Consider the following 20,603-nt stretch of genomic DNA (forward strand, 5'->3'; position numbering starts at 1 on the left):
TTAGAATCTTTACAACTGAGATTAACCAACTGCAGTATCCTTGTATTTTTACCCTAAGTAAGTATCTCCTAAAAAATTTCAAAAAAGAGATATTCTCCATGTTTTAGAATTGTTAGATAATGTAAAGTGTTGGAAAACAAAGGAAATTCGTAAAAAATGTGTCTTTTGGTGCTTTGCTAATTTTACCGTACTTAATTACTACAGCTGAATGTTGTCGTGCTAGAGAAGGGGGGGGGGAACGGGCAGATGAATGAGAGAGAAGTGCGTGTGCGCGTTGCTGCGAGTTGAAAGGCAGGAAGTGGTATGCTTGGAAAGAGTGCACGTCTGAATGTTGTCGTGCTACAGAGGAAGGGGGTGGGTTCAGCAAAAGGCGCGCGCTGGACCTTAGATAGGGTAGAAGGAAGAAGCAGATGGTGTGCGTGAATGTGAAAGAGTCTGGGGGCTGTTGGTTGTGTTTTAAAATGTTTTGAGAGAAAAGCGGGCATAAAAGTAGAAGGGGTGGTGGGAGAACGTGCAGATGAATGAGAGAGAAGCTTTGGTGTGCGTGTTGCCGTGCGTGAATGGGAGAGAGTCTGGGAGGGGGGGAGAACGTGCAGATGAATGAGAGAGAAGCTATGGTGTCCGTGTTGCCGTGCGTGAATGGGAGAGAGACTGGGAGTGTGGGGGGGTGGGAGAGAGAGTCTGTGGGCTGTTTGAGTTTGGTGTGCGTGTTTTCGCGAGTGAAAGGCAGGAACGTGCAGATGAATGAATAAGAGAGAAGCTATGGTGTGCGTGTTGCCGTGCGTGAATAGGAGAGAGTCTGGGAGGGGGGGTGGGAGAGAGTCTGTGGGCTGTTTGTGTTTGGTGTGCGTGTTTCCGTGAGTGAAAGGCACGGGGGGTATGCTTGGAAAGAGTGCACGTCGGAATGTTGTCGACGTGTGCGTGTTGCCGTGCGTGAATGGGAGAGAGAGAGTATATGGGCTGTTTGTGTTTGGTGTGCGTGTTTCCGCGAGTGAAAGGCAGGGGGGGTTATGCTTGGAAAGAGTGCACGTCGGAATGTTGTCGACGTGTGCGTGTTGCCGTGCGTGAATGGGAGAGAGTCTGTAGGCTGTTTGTGTTTAGTGTTCATGGTTCCACGAGTTAAAGGCAGGGGGGGTATGCTTGGAAAGAGTGCACGTCTGAATGTTGTCGTGCTACGGTGAGATAAGCAAGAGGCACGCGCAGGACAGAGAGAAGGTGGGCGGAGGGAGCAGCTTCAATGAGGCGTAGACAAATTGAAGAGCCAATGAAAAACAACAAAAGCTCGTGAACAAAAAGTTTATGGCCCAAAAGCACATGCCTGTGGCCACGTGAACTCGAAGAAAACTGCACCGAATAAGCCATAGTTTGACGAGTATTTTGACCACTAGAATTCTCTCCAATCCATTCCTGCGGAATGGAAAAGGCGAGACCTAAAAACAAGTGACTCAAATGGAAAAAAGGGAAATTAATATCAACCTATGATTTACGAATAGGAAAACTAGACGGACCAGCAACGAACTCAGGAAACAGTTAACCAAGTTTCCAAACAATAAAGATATATTAATAAAATTTAAATATATAAATCATAATTTGAGGAAATTAATCTGGAACGAAAAAAACCAAGCCAGGCAGGACTTGTGGACAAAAATCTTCTACGCTAGCAATCAAGTAAACTCAAGGGAGTTTTGGAGAATGATTAATGGTTTAGTAAGACCTAACAAATCTGTGGTAGCATCCGTCTTAACTGAAGATGAATGGTTTACATTCCTTATAAAACATTTAAACCCAGTTGCGAAATCAAATATTCAGGATGGCAAACAGATAAGGATGGTAAAAACAGACTTAGAATGTCATATTGAAATTTATATAACAAAATCTCAAGTCTCCAAACTAATAAAGAAACAAAAAGACGGTGCACCAGGTCCCAATGGTATCTCGTTTGCTCTCTATAAAGAAGAACCGGACGTTTGGTCGGCATACGTAGTCAGGCTCATGGCTCTCTAGAGTTGTTCTTCTAATGCCTGTAGCCACTGGATGATTTACTTTATTCCATCCCACAGATTCACAGGAAGACAGCGGTGTAGAGAGAGTCAGTGGTGCTGAAACAAAGCTTAGGGTAGGGGCACTACCCTATAATGTCACCCTGCTAATTGTATATGGGGTGTATGGCCGGCTGTCTTTGAAAACACAGCAAATGCTGTCAGAACAATAGCATTTGAGTGGCCCCTTTTGCTGTTCCTTCTCTATCTAAACTCTTTGAAGTATTATGGGGTGGCAGCACCTCCTGCACCCCTAACTCTGATGCCGCATGAGAGCGGGGATAGAGACAGAATAGAAAGAGAGACGAGCCAGACAAAAACACAAAGGTGAGAGAAAGAGCAGGAAAGAGAGGAAAGGATGTAAAGTGGGAGAGTCAGAAAGAGGTGGAGCGGGCGGAGAAGACAAAAGGAGTCAAAGAGAGAGGCAGGAAAAGATATAAAGACTGAGAGTGAGCATGAGTGAGACTTAGAGAGGGAGCGTGAGTGTGAGTGTGAGTGGGGCTGTGTTAGAGGGAGAGTCAGGAAGAGGTGGAGCGGGCGGAGAAGATAAAAGGACTCAAAGAGAGAGGCAGGAAAAGATATAAAGACTGAGAGTGAGCATGAGTGAGACTTAGAGAGGGAGTGTGAGTGTGAGTGGGGCTGTGTTAGAGGGACAGTCAGGAAGAGGTGGAGCGGGCGGAGAAGACAAAAGGACTCAAAGAGAGAGGCAGGAAAAGATATAAAGACTGAGAGTGAGCATGAGTGAGACTTAGAGAGGGAGCGTGAGTGTGAGTGTGAGTGGGGCTGTGTTAGAGGGACAGTCAGGAAGAGGTGGAGCGGGCGGAGAAGACAAACGGACTCGAAGAGAGAGGCAGGAAAAGATATAAAGACTGAGAGTGAGCATGAGTGAGACTTAGAGAGGGAGCGTGAGTGTGAGTGTGAGTGTGAGTGGGGCTGTGTTAGAGGGAGAATCAGGAAGAGGTGGAGCGGGCGGAGAAGACAAAAGGACTCAAAGAGAGAGGCAGGAAAAGATATAAAGACTGAGAGTGAGCATGAGTGAGACTTAGAGAGGGAGTGTGAGTGTGAGTGGGGCTGTGTTAGAGGGACAGTCAGGAAAAGGTGGAGCGGGCGGAGAAGACAAAAGGACTCAAAGAGAGAGGCAAGAAAAGATATAAAGACTGAGAGTGAGCATGAGTGAGACTTAGAGAGGGAGTGTGAGTGTGAGTGTGAGTGGGGCTGTGTTAGAGGGACAGTCAGGAAAAGGTGGAGCGGGCGGAGAAGACAAAAGGACTCAAAGAGAGAGGCAAGAAAAGATATAAAGACTGAGAGTGAGCATGAGTGAGACTTAGAGAGGGAGTGTGAGTGTGAGTGTGAGTGGGGCTGTGTTAGAGGGACAGTCAGGAAGAGGTGGAGCGGGCGGAGAAGACAAACGGACTCGAAGAGAGAGGCAGGAGAAGATATAAAGACTGAGCGAGCATGAGTGAGACTTAGAGAGGGAGTGTGAGTGTGAGTGTGAGTGGGGCTGTGTTAGAGGGACAGTCAGGAAAAGGTGGAGCGGGCGGAGAAGACAAACGGACTCGAAGAGAGAGGCAGGAGAAGATATAAAGACTGAGCGAGCATGAGTGAGACTTAGAGAGGGAGCGTGAGTGTGAGTGTGAGTGGGGCTGTGTTAGAGGGACAGTCAGGAAGAGGTGGAGCGGGCGGAGAAGACAAAAGGACTCAAAGAGAGAGGCAAGAAAAGATATAAAGACTGAGAGCGAGCATGAGTGAGACTTAGAGAGGGAGCATGAGTGTGAGTGAGAGTGGGGCTGTGTTAGAGGGACAGTCAGGAAGAGGTGGAGCGGGCGGAGAAGACAAACGGACTCGAAGAGAGAGGCAGGAGAAGATATAAAGACTGAGCGAGCATGAGTGAGACTTAGAGAGGGAGCGTGAGTGTGAGTGGGGCTGTGTTAGAGGGACAGTCAGGAAGAGGTGGAGCGGCGGAGAAGACAAAATGACCTGGGAAGAGGCAAGAAAAGATATAAAGGCTGAGAGTGAGCATGAGTGAGACTTAGAGAGGGAGCGTGAGTGTGAGTGTGAGTGGGGCTGTGTTAGAGGGACAGTCAGGAAGAGGTGGAGCGGGCGGAGAAGACAAACGGACTCGAAGAGAGAGGCAGGAAAAGATATAAAGACTGAGAGTGAGCATGAGTGAGACTTAGAGAGGGAGCGTGAGTGTGAGTGTGAGTGGGGCTGTGTTAGAGGGACAGTCAGAAAGAGGTGGAGCGGGCGGAGAAGACAAAAGGACTCAAAGAGAGAGGCAGGAAAAGATATAAAGACTGAGAGTGAGCATGAGTGAGACTTAGAGAGGGAGTGTGAGTGTGAGTGTGAGTGGGGCTGTGTTAGAGGGACAGTCAGGAAAAGGTGGAGCGGGCGGAGAAGACAAAAGGACTCAAAGAGAGAGGCAAGAAAAGATATAAAGACTGAGAGTGAGCATGAGTGAGACTTAGAGAGGGAGCGTGAGTGTGAGTGGGGCTGTGTTAGAGGGACAGTCAGGAAAAGGTGGAGCGGGCGGAGAAGACAAAAGGACTCAAAGAGAGAGGCAGGAAAAGATATAAAGACTGAGAGTGAGCATGAGTGAGACTTAGAGAGGGAGCGTGAGTGTGAGTGTGAGTGGGGCTGTGTTAGAGGGACAGTCAGGAAGAGGTGGAGCGGGCGGAGAAGACAAACGGACTCGAAGAGAGAGGCAAGAAAAGATATAAAGACTGAGAGTGAGCATGAGTGAGACTTAGAGAGGGAGTGTGAGTGTGAGTGTGAGTGGGGCTGTGTTAGAGGGACAGTCAGAAAGAGGTGGAGCGGGCGGAGAAGACAAACGAACTCGAAGAGAGAGGCAGGAGAAGATATAAAGACTGAGCGAGCATGAGTGAGACTTAGAGAGGGAGCGTGAGTGTGAGTGTGAGTGGGGCTGTGTTAGAGGGACAGTCAGGAAGAGGTGGAGCGGGCAGAGAAGACAAAAGGACTCAAAGAGAGAGGCAGGAAAAGATATAAAGACTGAGCGAGCATGAGTGAGACTTAGAGAGGGAGCGTGAGTGTGAGTGTGAGTAGGGCTGTGTTAGAGGGACAGTCAGAAAGAGGTGGAGCGGGCGGAGAAGACAAACGGACTCGAAGAGAGAGGCAGGAGAAGATATAAAGACTGAGCGAGCATGAGTGAGACTTAGAGAGGGAGCGTGAGTGTGAGTGTGAGTGGGGCTGTGTTAGAGGGACAGTCAGGAAGAGGTGGAGCGGGCGGAGAAGACAAAAGGACTCAAAGAGAGAGGCAGGAAAAGATATAAAGACTGAGCGAGCATGAGTGAGACTTAGAGAGGGAGCGTGAGTGTGAGTGTGAGTAGGGCTGTGTTAGAGGGACAGTCAGAAAGAGGTGGAGCGGGCGGAGAAGACAAACGGACTCGAAGAGAGAGGCAGGAGAAGATATAAAGACTGAGCGAGCATGAGTGAGACTTAGAGAGGGAGCGTGAGTGTGAGTGTGAGTGGGGCTGTGTTAGAGGGACAGTCAGGAAGAGGTGGAGCGGGCGGAGAAGACAAAAGGACTCAAAGAGAGAGGCAGGAAAAGATATAAAGACTGAGCGAGCATGAGTGAGACTTAGAGAGGGAGCGTGAGTGTGAGTGTGAGTAGGGCTGTGTTAGAGGGACAGTCAGAAAGAGGTGGAGCGGGCGGAGAAGACAAACGGACTCGAAGAGAGAGGCAGGAGAAGATATAAAGACTGAGCGAGCATGAGTGAGACTTAGAGAGGGAGCGTGAGTGTGAGTGTGAGTGGGGCTGTGTTAGAGGGACAGTCAGGAAGAGGTGGAGCGGGCGGAGAAGACAAACGGACTCGAAGAGAGAGGCAAGAAAAGATATAAAGACTGAGAGTGAGCATGAGTGAGACTTAGAGAGGGAGTGTGAGTGTGAGTGTGAGTGGGGCTGTGTTAGAGGGACAGTCAGAAAGAGGTGGAGCGGGTGGAGAAGACAAACGAACTCGAAGAGAGAGGCAGGAGAAGATATAAAGACTGAGCGAGCATGAGTGAGACTTAGAGAGGGAGCGTGAGTGTGAGTGTGAGTGGGGCTGTGTTAGAGGGACAGTCAGGAAGAGGTGGAGCGGGCAGAGAAGACAAAAGGACTCAAAGAGAGAGGCAGGAAAAGATATAAAGACTGAGCGAGCATGAGTGAGACTTAGAGAGGGAGCGTGAGTGTGAGTGTGAGTAGGGCTGTGTTAGAGGGACAGTCAGAAAGAGGTGGAGCGGGCGGAGAAGACAAACGGACTCGAAGAGAGAGGCAGGAGAAGATATAAAGACTGAGCGAGCATGAGTGAGACTTAGAGAGGGAGCGTGAGTGTGAGTGTGAGTGGGGCTGTGTTAGAGGGACAGTCAGGAAGAGGTGGAGCGGGCGGAGAAGACAAAAGGACTCAAAGAGAGAGGCAGGAAAAGATATAAAGACTGAGCGAGCATGAGTGAGACTTAGAGAGGGAGCGTGAGTGTGAGTGTGAGTAGGGCTGTGTTAGAGGGACAGTCAGAAAGAGGTGGAGCGGGCGGAGAAGACAAACGGACTCGAAGAGAGAGGCAGGAGAAGATATAAAGACTGAGCGAGCATGAGTGAGACTTAGAGAGGGAGCGTGAGTGTGAGTGTGAGTGGGGCTGTGTTAGAGGGACAGTCAGGAAGAGGTGGAGCGGGCGGAGAAGACAAAAGGACTCAAAGAGAGAGGCAGGAAAAGATATAAAGACTGAGCGAGCATGAGTGAGACTTAGAGAGGGAGCGTGAGTGTGAGTGTGAGTAGGGCTGTGTTAGAGGGACAGTCAGAAAGAGGTGGAGCGGGAGGAGAAGACAAACGGACTCGAAGAGAGAGGCAGGAGAAGATATAAAGACTGAGCGAGCATGAGTGAGACTTAGAGAGGGAGCGTGAGTGTGAGTGTGAGTGGGGCTGTGTTAGAGGGACAGTCAGGAAGAGGTGGAGCGGGCGGAGAAGACAAAAGGACTCAAAGAGAGAGGCAAGAAAAGATATAAAGACTGAGAGCGAGCATGAGTGAGACTTAGAGAGGGAGTGTGAGTGTGAGTGTGAGTGGGGCTGTGTTAGAGGGACAGTCAGGAAGAGGTGGAGCGGGCGGAGAAGACAAACGGACTCGAAGAGAGAGGCAGGAGAAGATATAAAGACTGAGCGAGCATGAGTGAGACTTAGAGAGGGAGCGTGAGTGTGAGTGTGAGTGGGGCTGTGTTAGAGGGACAGTCAGGAAGAGGTGGAGCGGGCGGAGAAGACAAAAGGACTCAAAGAGAGAGGCAAGAAAAGATATAAAGACTGAGAGCGAGCATGAGTGAGACTTAGAGAGGGAGTGTGAGTGTGAGTGTGAGTAGGGCTGTGTTAGAGGGACAGTCAGAAAGAGGTGGAGCGGGCGGAGAAGACAAACGGACTCGAAGAGAGAGGCAGGAGAAGATATAAAGACTGAGCGAGCATGAGTGAGACTTAGAGAGGGAGCGTGAGTGTGAGTGTGAGTGGGGCTGTGTTAGAGGGACAGTCAGGAAGAGGTGGAGCGGGCGGAGAAGACAAAAGGACTCAAAGAGAGAGGCAAGAAAAGATATAAAGACTGAGAGCGAGCATGAGTGAGACTTAGAGAGGGAGTGTGAGTGTGAGTGTGAGTGGGGCTGTGTTAGAGGGACAGTCAGGAAGAGGTGGAGCGGCGGAGAAGACAAAAGGACTCGAAGAGAGAGGCAGGAGAAGATATAAAGACTGAGCGAGCATGAGTGAGACTTAGAGAGGGAGCGTGAGTGTGAGTGTGAGTGGGGCTGTGTTAGAGGGAGAGTCAGGAAGAGGTGGAGCGGGCGGAGAAGACAAAAGGACTCGAAGAGAGAGGCAGGAAAAGATATAAAGACTGAGAGCGAGCATGAGTGAGACTTAGAGAGGGAGCGTGAGTGTGAGTGTGAGTGGGGCTGTGTTAGAGGGACAGTCAGGAAGAGGTGGAGCGGGCGGAGAAGACAAAAGGACTCGAAGAGAGAGGCACGAAAAGATATAAAGACTGAGAGCGCGCATGAGTGAGACTTAGAGAGGGAGCGTGAGTGTGAGTGTGAGTGGGGCTGTGTTAGAGGGACAGTCAGGAAGAGGTGGAGCGGGCGGAGAAGACAAAAGGACTCGAAGAGAGAGGCACGAAAAGATATAAAGACTGAGAGCGCGCATGAGTGAGACTTAGAGAGGGAGCGTGAGTGTGAGTGTGAGTGGGGCTGTGTTAGAGGGACAGTCAGGAAGAGGTGGAGCGGGCGGAGAAGACAAAAGGACTTAAAGAGAGAGGCAGGAAAAGATATAAAGACTGAGAGCGCGCATGAGTGAGACTTGGAGAGGGAGTGTGAGTGTGAGTGGGGCTGTGTTAGAGGGACAGTCAGGAAGAGGTGGAGCGGGCGGAGAAGACAAAAGGACTCAAAGAGAGAGGCAGGAAAAGATATAAAGACTGAGAGCGAGCATGAGTAAGACTTAGAGAGGGAGCGTGAGTGTGAGTGGGGCTGTGTTAGAGGGACAGTCAGGAAGAGGTGGAGCGGGCGGAGAAGACAAACGGACTCGAAGAGAGAGGCAGGAAAAGATATAAAGACTGAGAGCGAGCATGAGTGAGACTTAGAGAGGGAGCGTGAGTGTGAGTGTGAGTGGGGCTGTGTTAGAGGGACAGTCAGGAAGAGGTGGAGCGGGCGGAGAAGACAAAAGGACTCGAAGAGAGAGGCAGGAAAAGATATAAAGACTGAGAGCGAGCATGAGTGAGACTTAGAGAGGGAGTGTGAGTGTGAGTGGGGCTGTGTTAGAGGGACAGTCAGGAAGAGGTGGAGCGGGCGGAGAAGACAAAAGGACTCGAAGAGAGAGGCAGGAAAAGATATAAAGACTGAGAGCGCGCATGAGTGAGACTTAGAGAGGGAGCGTGAGTGTGAGTGTGAGTGGGGCTGTGTTAGAGGGACAGTCAGGAAGAGGTGGAGCGGGCGGAGAAGACAAAAGGACTCAAAGAGAGAGGCAAGAAAAGATATAAAGACTGAGAGCGAGCATGAGTGAGACTTAGAGAGGGAGAGTGAGTGTGAGTGAGTGTGTCAGAGGGAGAGTCAGAAAGAGGTGGAGCGGGCGGAGAAGACAAAAGGACTCAAAGAGAGAGGCCGGAAAAGATATAAAGACTGAGAGCGAGCATGAGTGAGACTTAGAGAGGGAGTGTGAGTGTGAGTGTGAGTGGGGCTGTGTTAGAGGGACAGTCAGGAAGAGGTGGAGCGGGCGGAGAAGACAAACGGACTCGAAGAGAGAGGCAGGAGAAGATATAAAGACTGAGCGAGCATGAGTGAGACTTAGAGAGGGAGCGTGAGTGTGAGTGTGAGTGGGGCTGTGTTAGAGGGACAGTCAGGAAGAGGTGGAGCGGGCGGAGAAGACAAACGGACTCGAAGAGAGAGGCAGGAGAAGATATAAAGACTGAGCGAGCATGAGTGAGACTTAGAGAGGGAGCGTGAGTGTGAGTGTGAGTGGGGCTGTGTTAGAGGGACAGTCAGAAAGAGGTGGAGCGGGCGGAGAAGACAAACGGACTCGAAGAGAGAGGCAGGAGAAGATATAAAGACTGAGCGAGCATGAGTGAGACTTAGAGAGGGAGCGTGAGTGTGAGTGTGAGTGGGGCTGTGTTAGAGGGACAGTCAGGAAGAGGTGGAGCGGGCGGAGAAGACAAAAGGACTCGAAGAGAGAGGCAGGAAAAGATATAAAGACTGAGAGCGAGCATGAGTGAGACTTAGAGAGGGAGCGTGAGTGTGAGTGTGAGTGGGGCTGTGTTAGAGGGACAGTCAGGAAGAGGTGGAGCGGGCGGAGAAGACAAAAGGACTCGAAGAGAGAGGCACGAAAAGATATAAAGACTGAGAGCGCGCATGAGTGAGACTTAGAGAGGGAGCGTGAGTGTGAGTGTGAGTGGGGCTGTGTTAGAGGGACAGTCAGGAAGAGGTGGAGCGGCGGAGAAGACAAAATGACCTGGGAAGAGGCAAGAAAAGATATAAAGGCTGAGAGTGAGCATGAGTGAGACTTAGAGAGGGAGCGTGAGTGTGAGTGGGGCTGTGTTAGAGGGACAGTCAGGAAGAGGTGGAGCGGGCGGAGAAGACAAAAGGACTCGAAGAGAGAGGCAGGAAAAGATATAAAGACTGAGAGCGAGCATGAGTGAGACTTAGAGAGGGAGCGTGAGTGTGAGTGTGAGTGGGGCTGTGTTAGAGGGACAGTCAGGAAGAGGTGGAGCGGCGGAGAAGACAAAATGACCTGGGAAGAGGCAAGAAAAGATATAAAGGCTGAGAGTGAGCATGAGTGAGACTTAGAGAGGGAGCGTGAGTGTGAGTGGGGCTGTGTTAGAGGGACAGTCAGGAAGAGGTGGAGCGGGCGGAGAAGACAAAAGGACTCGAAGAGAGAGGCAGGAAAAGATATAAAGACTGAGAGCGAGCATGAGTGAGACTTAGAGAGGGAGCGTGAGCGTGAGTGTGAGTGTGAGTGGGGCTGTGTTAGAGGGACAGTCAGGAAGAGGTGGAGCGGGCGGAGAAGACAAAAGGACTCAAAGAGAGAGGCAGGAAAAGATATAAAGACTGAGAGCGAGCATGAGTGAGACTTAGAGAGGGAGCGTGAGTGTGAGTGTGAGTGGGGCTGTGTTAGAGGGACAGTCAGGAAGAGGTGGAGCGGGCGGAGAAGACAAAAGGACTCAAAGAGAGAGGCAGGAAAAGATATAAAGACTGAGAGCGAGCATGAGTGAGACTTAGAGAGGGAGCGTGAGTGTGAGTGTGAGTGAGACTGTGTCAGAGGGAGAGTCAGGAAGAGGTGGAGCGGGCGGAGAAGACAAAAGGACTCGAAGAGAGAGGCAGGAAAAGATATAAAGACTGAGAGCGAGCATGAGTGAGACTTAGAGAGGGAGCGTGAGTGTGAGTGTGAGTGGGGCTGTGTTAGAGGGACAGTCAGGAAGAGGTGGAGCGGGCGGAGAAGACAAAAGGACTCAAAGAGAGAGGCAGGAAAAGATATAAAGACTGAGAGTGAGCATGAGTGAGACTTAGAGAGGGAGCGTGAGTGTGAGTGTGGCTGTGTTAGAGGGACAGTCAGGAAGAGGTGGAGCGGGCGGAGAAGACAAAAGGACTCGAAGAGAGAGGCAGGAAAAGATATAAAGACTGAGAGCGAGCATGAGTGAGACTTAGAGAGGGAGCGTGAGTGTGAGTGTGAGTGAGACTGTGTCAGAGGGACAGTCAGGAAGAGGTGGAGCGGGCGGAGAAGACAAAAGGACTCGAAGAGAGATGCAGGAAAAGATATAAAGACTGAGAGTGAGCATGAGTGAGACTTAGAGAGGGAGTGTGAGTGTGAGTGGGGCTGTGTTAGAGGGACAGTCAGGAAGAGGTGGAGCGGGCGGAGAAGACAAAAGGACTCGAAGAGAGAGGCAGGAAAAGATATAAAGACTGAGAGTGAGCATGAGTGAGACTTAGAGAGGGAGTGTGAGTGTGAGTGGGGCTGTGTTAGAGGGACAGTCAGGAAGAGGTGGAGCGGGCGGAGAAGACAAAAGGACTCGAAGAGAGAGGCAGGAAAAGATATAAAGACTGAGAGCGAGCATGAGTGAGACTTAGAGAGGGAGCGTGAGTGTGAGTGTGAGTGAGACTGTGTCAGAGGGACAGTCAGGAAGAGGTGGAGCGGGCGGAGAAGACAAAAGGACTCAAAGAGAGAGGCAGGAAAAGATATAAAGACTGAGAGCGAGCATGAGTGAGACTTAGAGAGGGAGCGTGAGTGTGAGTGTGAGTGGGGCTGTGTTAGAGGGACAGTCAGGAAGAGGTGGAGCGGGCGGAGAAGACAAAAGGACTCGAAGAGAGATGCAGGAAAAGATATAAAGACTGAGAGCGAGCATGAGTGAGACTTAGAGAGGGAGCGTGAGTGTGAGTGTGAGTGGGGCTGTGTTAGAGGGACAGTCAGGAAGAGGTGGAGCGGGCGGAGAAGACAAAAGGACTCAAAGAGAGAGGCAAGAAAAGATATAAAGACTGAGAGCGAGCATGAGTGAGACTTAGAGAGGGAGCGTGAGTGTGAGTGTGAGTGGGGCTGTGTTAGAGGGACAGTCAGGAAGAGGTGGAGCGGGCGGAGAAGACAAAAGGACTCAAAGAGAGAGGCAGGAAAAGATATAAAGACTGAGAGTGAGCATGAGTGAGACTTAGAGAGGGAGCGTGAGTGTGAGTGTGAGTGAGACTGTGTCAGAGGGAGAGTCAGAAAGAGGTAGAGTGGGCAAAGAAGACAAAATGACCTGGGAAGAGGCAGGAAAAGACATAGGGCATCAACACATTTTCACATAGACACAGAATGGGCAAAACCCGTTGATGCAGCTGGCCCATAGTGGCTGTGGGAGTGAGCATGAGTGAGACTAAGAGAGTGAGAGTGAGTGAGTATGTGAGTGACACTGTATTAGAGGGAGTGTGACGGGGTGAGTGAGAGTGGATGAGAGGGCTCGTGTGTTTAGGTACATGTGTAGAGCACATGTACATGTAGGGGGTTCAGGGGTGTAAGGCGCCATTACCTCCACACTGCAGCAGTAGTTCCTCGGCTGTGGTGTCGTAGTGGGACAGCGGGTTCCCCGGGTTCCGGTACTGTAGAAGACAAGGGGGAGGTGTTTTAGTGTCCACTCCTTTCCTCTCCTCTCCTCTCCTCTTCTCTCCTCTCCTCTCCTCCCCTCCCCTCTCTTTCCCTCCCCTCCCCTCTGCTCCCCTCTTGTCCCCTCTGCTCTCCTCCCCTTTCCTCTCCTCCTCTTACTAATTACTTTGTGACTTCCTCCTTTCTACTCCGACCCTCTCCATAGTCTTAGCATCAGCCTCCCCTCTCTCTCCTTTCACTTCCACCCTTTGACCCCACCGTCCTTGTCTCCCTCTTTTTATCTACCTCTAATAGGTTCATTTCACTCTCCTGTTTTTTTCTTCACTCTGCCCCTTTTCTCCACACTGCCCTTTTCTTCTCTCTGCCCTTTCTTCCCTTTGTCCTTTTCTTCTCTCTGCCCTTTCTTCCCTTTGCCTTTTTCTTCTCTCTGTCCTTTCTTCCCTATGTCCTTTTCTTCTCTCTGCCCTTTCTTCCCTATGTCCTTTTCTTCTCTCTGTCCTTTCTTCCCTTTGCCTTTTTCTTCTCTCTGTCCTTTCTTCCCTTTGCCCTTTTCTTCTCTCTGTCCTTTCTTCCCTTTGTCCTTGTCTTCTCTCTGTCCTTTCTTCCCTTTGTCCTTTTCTCCCCTCTGCCTTTCCCTATTGTCATTCTCCCCTCTGTATTTTTCACCTGTCCACTCTTCCTCCACTCTCCCCAGCCACCTCTGTCCTTCCCCTCCGGTCCCTTATTTCCATCTGGTCCTTGCTCTCTCTTCCTGTTTCCCCTTCTCTCTTGGGCTTCATCTTCTGTCCCCTTCCTCTGCAGTCCCTTTCTCCCCAAAACTATCCCCCCTCTACCCCTTCCTCTCCTCTGTCGCCTTCCCCCAGACCAGTGCTTAATTTGTAAAACAATAAGTGCCGGGACCCTCGTCAGAGGACTACCACAGCTCGCACTGCCCCTGCCAGCGCTGCCACCGACAGTACCAACACATCTACTAGCCATCACATCCTACGAGTGTGCCGATTCAGACTGTTCCGGGACCCCAAAGCTAAAAGAATGGCTTGTGTGGCAGCTATTAGTCATTTTTAATGTATTTTGAATTAATAAACACCTGTAGGGCAGCTCTCTAAATCAGACAAACAGCGCCACCCTTTGGTAGACTGCCATAAGTCCCAGTGTTGACGAATAAGGGGCATATTACCAAGGCAGGCAAAATTAAATTATCGCCGCTGCAAGCTGTCGCTAACATCAGTTTCCGACAGCTTTTAGGTGATAGAGAGCGGTTTGAGGCCCGCTTTGCATGTCAGCGATATTTATCGCTAATGACATGCAAAGTGGGCGTACCCAACCTGTTAGCAATTGAAAGCAGTCGCTAACATCGCTATCGCCTATTATCAACGCAGGCGTAGCAACGGAAATATTCGTGCTAAGCGCGAATATCTCCAAAACCTAACGCCTGCTCAGACCACTTCTTAGCCTGTATATCCAATGGGAGGAGGATATTCAGGTTAAGACCCTATTGGCGTTAATGCCTGAATATAGCTGGATTCCCAGCGATATTCACGCATTTTGCCACTATCGCCGGATATTTTATCGCTTTGGAGATAAACGTTGCTAATAGCACGTTATCTCTGCGATAAAATCCAGCGATACGCGGCGCTAAAAAAAATATTGCTAAGCCCATTTAGCGATAAATATCGCTATTTGTTGATGATATGCCCCTAAGTCCTGTTGCTCAGCACCAGAAACCACCAGCACACATTAAGCAATGCCCCAGACTCCCTTTATACCTTCAGCCTGTTTCCCTCTCTCTGTCCCTTCCTTCCTCCTTCCCATTTCCCTCACCTGACTCCTGCCTCTTTCGGTCAAACTCTTCCTCCTCTGTGTTCACTTTTCTCTTATTTCTTTTCCTCTTTTCTTTCTCCCTCAGTCTCTTTCTTCTGCCCCTACTGATCCCTCTTGGTCCTTATCAGTGTAATTTACTCTTTCTGTCTCGTTTCCGTTCTTCTTGTGTATCTCCCTTCATCCCGTGTCCATTTGACCTCAGTTTTTTATTTACTGACACTTTATTTGCACTCTCCTCCGCACCTTCTCCCTTCTGTTTGTTTTTCTCACTTTCTTTTTCTCCACCTTATGGTTACTGTGGGTGTCCCGGTGTCCACCTGGGGAACCCATATGGGATTTTTTATCAGGAGAGGAGGGTGTGCAGCCCCACTACCCGAACCTTTTCAGGTATTGGGGACCGCAATCCCCACTGCCTTTTTCATTAAAATAAGGGCACACGGCTCCCTCCCCCGGAGCCCCTTGTGGGTTCTCGATGCCCAACCAGGGCACACACAAACTAATCCTGTGTTGTTTCTGAGAAAAAACCTCTGTTACGTTTCATTTCTGCAATGCTAGGTTTTGCTTCACTAATGAATAGATTGTTCATATTAGCGCATACCTTTCCCACTAGATAGAGGCCCTCTCCCACTTGTTTGGTGGCGGGGGCAGGGTGAAACGACCTTGAGTTGTATTAGGTGGTGTGAGAACTGAAACTTATTTTTTTTGTATTTCACTGTCCAGCTGCATCTGCTTGGAAAATTCCACTGAGGGCGTGCCTTTGTTCGGGTATGAAACATACATAAGGTATCTTTGGGGCCGATTCACAGAACTAACTTCAGACAAAATCCTAAACTTACTACTTTTGGTATTCACAGAAGGCATTCAGTAGTAGTAAAGTTAGGATTTTGTCTTAAGTTTGACTTAAGACAAACTTAAGACAGACTTAACACAGACTTAACATAGACTTAACACAGATTTAAGACAAAATCCTAACTTAAGTCTGTCTTAAGTCTGTCTTAAGTCTGTCTTAAGTCTGTCTTAAGTCTGTCTTAAGTCTGTCTTAAGTTTGTCTTAAGTCAAACTTAAGACAAAATCCTAACTTTACTACTACTAAATGCTTTCTGTGAATACCAAATGTAGTAAGTTTTGGATTTTGTCTTAAGTTAGTGTTGTGAATAGGGCCCTTTATGCCTGTTAGTTTCAGTCCCTCTGCAGTACGCCTAGCGACTGGACAGACTGGGCCCTGCTCTGAATGTACTTTGAATAAACAGTTATTGGTTTGTATTCTCTACTGTCTGACCGACTCTTCATTTAATACAGAAGGCCCAGAGGTGGTCACAGGACCCGGGTGACCCTAAACGGGTCACTTCCTTCACAGCGTTTCTGGAGGCAGTTGGGCCTCTGTTACCTCCTTTTTACCAGCGGGCTGAGGTGTCATTCCAGGTGTTATGCTGGGCCAGCCAATTAATGTATGCAGATTCAGCAGGGGCGGGGGCTCTAAGTTCACGTGTCCTTGCTGATATTCAGGTGTGGTTCACCGTTGTGAACTTATCCGTAAACAAATAGTATGGGCAACATTTGCATTTTTTTCATCTTAGTGAAGTTAAGAAAACATACCTCTTTTATAGAAACTCCGCTCTTTCTTTTTATAACACTTAAAACACTGAAGCAATGTTTTGAAAAAAGACGCAATCGGCAAATATGGGCCACTTTTTATTAGGGTGCCTGGGCCAATTTTTGATCCCAATCCAACCCTGGTGACCTTTCGCCATCTATTTCTCTCTATCCCTTTTCATCTGATCAATTTCACCGCAGCCTTCTTCTAGCCTTCTCCTTTCTCCTGTGTCTCTTTCACCCCTCTGTCCATTTTACCCTCAAGCCATTTCTCCACCTTCACTCTTTCCCCCTCCAGTTCCAGTCCACATCTCACTCTCATCTCTCCCCACTTCCTGCTCTCTCTCTTTATTACTCTCCTTTTCTCTCTCTCCCTTTCTCTCCTCTCCTTTTCTCTCTCTCATTTCTCTGCTCTGTCCGATCCTTCTCAACGCCATGTGATTCTCTTGTATGCTTTCTTCTGCCACTCTTCTATATCCTCTTCCATGTCCTTCATCTATGTGCCTGTCTTCCTAACCTCCTTCTCCCGTGGGGTGGTACCCAGGCTTTACCTGGTCGAGGACGTAGGAATTCGGAATTTCCCGCCTTAATCTTTCAGCCACCCGTATGTGGCACTCAGGATCTTCCAACAGGTTGGATGGGGTTCGCACCACTTCCGCTCCGAGACCCCTCAAGATATCCACCTAGACATGAAAATAAAATTGGTAATTACCATAACAATTCTGATAGTAGCCACCCTGAGTGTACCACAAATCACAGTCACATTTACCACAGTCAAATCCACTGCAGAGAGTGCCATAAATCACAACTATCTCAAAGTTTACCACAAAACACAGTCACCTCTAAGATTACTACAAATCGCAGCCACTGTAGAGTGTACCACAAACAGACACCACTGAGTTTACCAGAAATCACAACCTTCCCAGGGTGTACTATAAATCACAGCCACTATAGACTGTACCGCGAATCAAAGTCATCTTAGAGTTTAACACAAAGGAAATCAAAACCACCGCAGAGTGTACCACTAATCATCACAGGCTCAGCACAGAGTACCATAAATCACAGCCCATACCGGGCATACCACAAAAACACCATAGAGTTTAACACAAATGAAAACCACAGCTGAGTGTAATACTAATCACAACCATAGCACAGATCACCATAAATCACATCCCCCACAGGGCAAACTCTAAGGTGTTCTGTGGTACAACACAAAAAAAAAAACACCACAGAGTGTACCACTAATCAACACAGGCACAGCGCAGAGTACCATAAATCACAGTCAACACAGAGAGTACCAGAAACAAGTCACTTTAGAGTATAACACAAATCAAAACCACAGCAGAGTGTACCACTAATCCTCCCAGCCACAGCACAGAGTACCATATATCACAGCACATACCACAAAACACCTTAGAGTTTAACACAAATCAAAACCACAGCTGAGTGTAATACTAATCACAGCCACAGCACAGATCACCATAAATCACATCTCCCACAGTGCATACCACAGAACACCTTAGAGTTTAACACAAATAAAAACCACCACAGAGTATAAGATTAATCATCACTGTCACTGCACAGAGGAGCACCCTAAATCACAGCCACCACAGAGTGTACCACTAATCCCAGCCATTTTAGAGTTTGACATGAATCAAAACCACCCCAGAGTACACCACTAATCACAGCCAGAGCACAAAATATCATAAATCACAGCCGCCACAGGGCATACCACAAAACATTTTAGAATGTAACACAAATCAAAACCACCGCAGAGTGTATCACTAATCATCACAGGCACAGCACAGAGTACCATAAATCACAGTCAACACAGACAGTACCAGAAACCAGCCGCTGTAGAGTGTAACACAAATCAAAACCACAGCAGAGTGTACCACTAATCATCACAGCCACAGCACAGAGTACCATAAATCACAGCCCATACCAGCATTACAAGGTTTCTAACGCGGCTGCGTTAATTGCGGTAGCGCTCGCGCTCGTTTTTAAATTTCCCTCGTTTTCCTATTTCTGTTATTTTTTGTTCTCCTTACCCCTTGTTTTTATCAGGAGCCCCCTTACTGCATATAATTTTGTGATTCACCGCCATTTGGGCGGATCCGGTTCCCGGGGCAGTTGTGTTGTGGGCGCCATCTTGGGTGAGGGCACGGACCATCGGAAGCGCCATTTTGAGCGTGGTAGCGCTCTGGCAGCTTCGCGGGACGCCTACTTAAAGTCGCTCTCCCCGCGCAGCGGGACGCACAGTTGGGGCGCCGTCGCGTTGCAGGAGTCGTGCCTGAGTCCTGCCCATCTGCGCTCGTCCGCGCTAAGGACGCGCGGGGCGCAGCGGGCTAGTCGGCCATCTGAGGTAAACTCCTCTTGTGTATCGCGATGTTCACCTACTCTAGAGAGAGCCTCTGGTCTATTGGGCAGACCGTTCCAAGGTGTGACCTAGCACCGATTCATCCTCTATGTGGCCCTTACCATTGCGCTTGCAAGAGATGGATGCTCGACTCCCCTGTGCCTATTCGCCAGAGGGATATTATATCTGTCCCTCGGAGCAATTGCTCCGTGCGTACGCTTCGGGTGTTGAATCTGAATGCTAGGTCTGTGGTGAAACACCACCAAGCCATCCATGACCTTATTAAGGACGAATCTCCCGATATATTTACCATCACGGAAACCTGGCTTCAGGAGGCTGATGTGGCCATTATCAACTTGGTCTGTCCCCCTGAGTACTCTATCTACACCTTGAACCGGCCTACTAGAGGTGGTGGGATTGCCCTTATAGTTAGGTCCTGTTTTACCTGTATTTGGAATGGTCTTAACATCGCGGGTTGCGAAAGTGCCTCTTTTAAGATCTCGATCAGCCCCCAGTTTACGTTTTCTGGGATGGTTGTCTACCGACCTCCGGGTAGCGATGTTGTGTTCAGAGAAGCCTTTCCAGACGCCGTTAGTGCGTTAGCGATGGGCTGTGCCAATTTCTCCATCTTGGGCGATCTGAACCTTCACTTCGACAACCAGACCATCCCGGTGGTTAGTAGTATCTTAGCTGATCTAGAGGCCCTCCAGCTATCCCAACAGGTATCTCAGCCTACCCATGTTGGGGGCCACATTTTAGACCCCTTTTTTACAAACGTAGCTGGAGCCAGTGTCCTGTCCATCTCTCCATTAGGGTGGACGGATCATTTCTTGGTGTCCATTCGGTACCCTCTGCCAGAGACCCCTTCCATTCCATCTGTCAGACGGGTCCCTAGGCGGCACTGGAGTAAACTCAGGTTGGATGACCTGCATCGGATCCTGGTGGAAGAGCCGTTAGGCCCTTTGGACAATGTGGAAACGGGCTATGATCAGTTCTGCAGGTGGATCTCCAGGGCGCTGGACTCTCTGATTCCCATCACTTTGAGCAAACTGAGCTCTAGAGAGTCGAGCCCCTGGTAAGACAGTGCCTTACGCGCTCTGAAGGGTACTTGTAGACGGGCGGAAAGGGCATGGCGGAAGGCCTATGAGGCCGATAAGAAAGCCGCATATGTTGCCTCCGTTAGGCTCTACCATCGAGCCATCTGTAGAGCCCGCGCGGCGTTCTACGCCCTGGAATTCCGCAACAGTCCAAACCCGTCAAAAACCATCTTTAAAGTGGTGAAAGATCTTTTGGCAAAAAGGACTTCCTCCCTGCCAACCGGTTCCATCTCCCACTGTGAGGCTCTGGCCTCCTTTTTCTTGGAGAAGGTCCAGGTTATTTACCAGGCCTTCCCTAGTATTGGGCCAGCTCCGGGAGCCCTAGATTGCGCTCAAGGTCATACCATCTTGCACTTCTTCCCCCCATTACTACCTGAGGGGTTTAACAAACTGGCCCAGCAAATTAAATCTGGCTCCCCTTCGGATCCATTGAGACCTGCTTTTTTCAGAGACCAGTCTTTTTTGGGACGCTCTACGGTGTGTTCCCTAGTCAATCTCTCGCTGGCCTCTGGTACAGTACCAACCAAATGGAAGCAGGTGGTGGTTTCTCCGATCCTGAAGAAGTCTTCTTTGGATCCTTTGAAACCCGAGAACTGCCGCCCTATTTCATTACTCCCCTGGCCGGCGAAAGTTACGGAGGCCCATGTTAATCTGGCCCTTTCAGACCACCTTACTCGGGCCAATGTCCTGGACCCCACGCAGAACGGCTTCCGTGCTGGTCACAGCACGGAGACGGCCCTCCTTGCCATGGTGGAGCATTTGCGTGCGTTGTTGGATGCGGGTCAGACGGCGGCGCTCGTAATATTAGACCTCAGCGCCGCCTTTGACACCGTCTCTCATCGCATTCTGCTGCACCGTTTGGAGGAGATTGGCATTGGGGGGCCTGCTCTGCAGTGGTTCCGCTCCTTCCTCGACAACCGCTCTTTCTGCGTGGCCATCCCACCTTATCAGTCCAAATTCCATCCTCTGGCCATGGGGGTTCCGCAGGGCTCCTCGCTGAGTCCCACGTTATTCAACCTCTACGTGAGACCGCTGGCTGAGGTCGTCAAGCAGTGGGGCCTGACTATGGTTTCATATGCTGACGACACTCAGCTGGCGGTTACTCTCAGCGAGGATGCGGATTTGG

The 20,603-nt window shown here is 49.7% G+C and overlaps 1 protein-coding gene across 1 annotated transcript in view; it reads right to left on the bottom strand.

The window, feature by feature from the left end:
• The window catches only part of LOC144772230 (cystathionine beta-synthase-like), a 175,312-nt gene that overhangs the window by 55,185 nt on the left and 99,524 nt on the right, over positions 1–20,603 (bottom strand). The window contains exons 6-7 of the mRNA XM_078656382.1: positions 16,573–16,704; positions 12,534–12,603 (exon numbers count right to left, since the gene is read on the bottom strand). Of these exons, the coding sequence (XP_078512508.1) occupies positions 12,534–12,603; positions 16,573–16,704 (202 nt within the window). The remainder of the gene's footprint in view (positions 1–12,533; positions 12,604–16,572; positions 16,705–20,603) is intronic.

Source organism: Lissotriton helveticus, chromosome 8 (assembly GCF_964261635.1).
Source record: "Lissotriton helveticus chromosome 8, aLisHel1.1, whole genome shotgun sequence".
In the NCBI taxonomy this organism is placed as follows: Eukaryota; Metazoa; Chordata; class Amphibia; order Caudata; family Salamandridae; genus Lissotriton; species Lissotriton helveticus.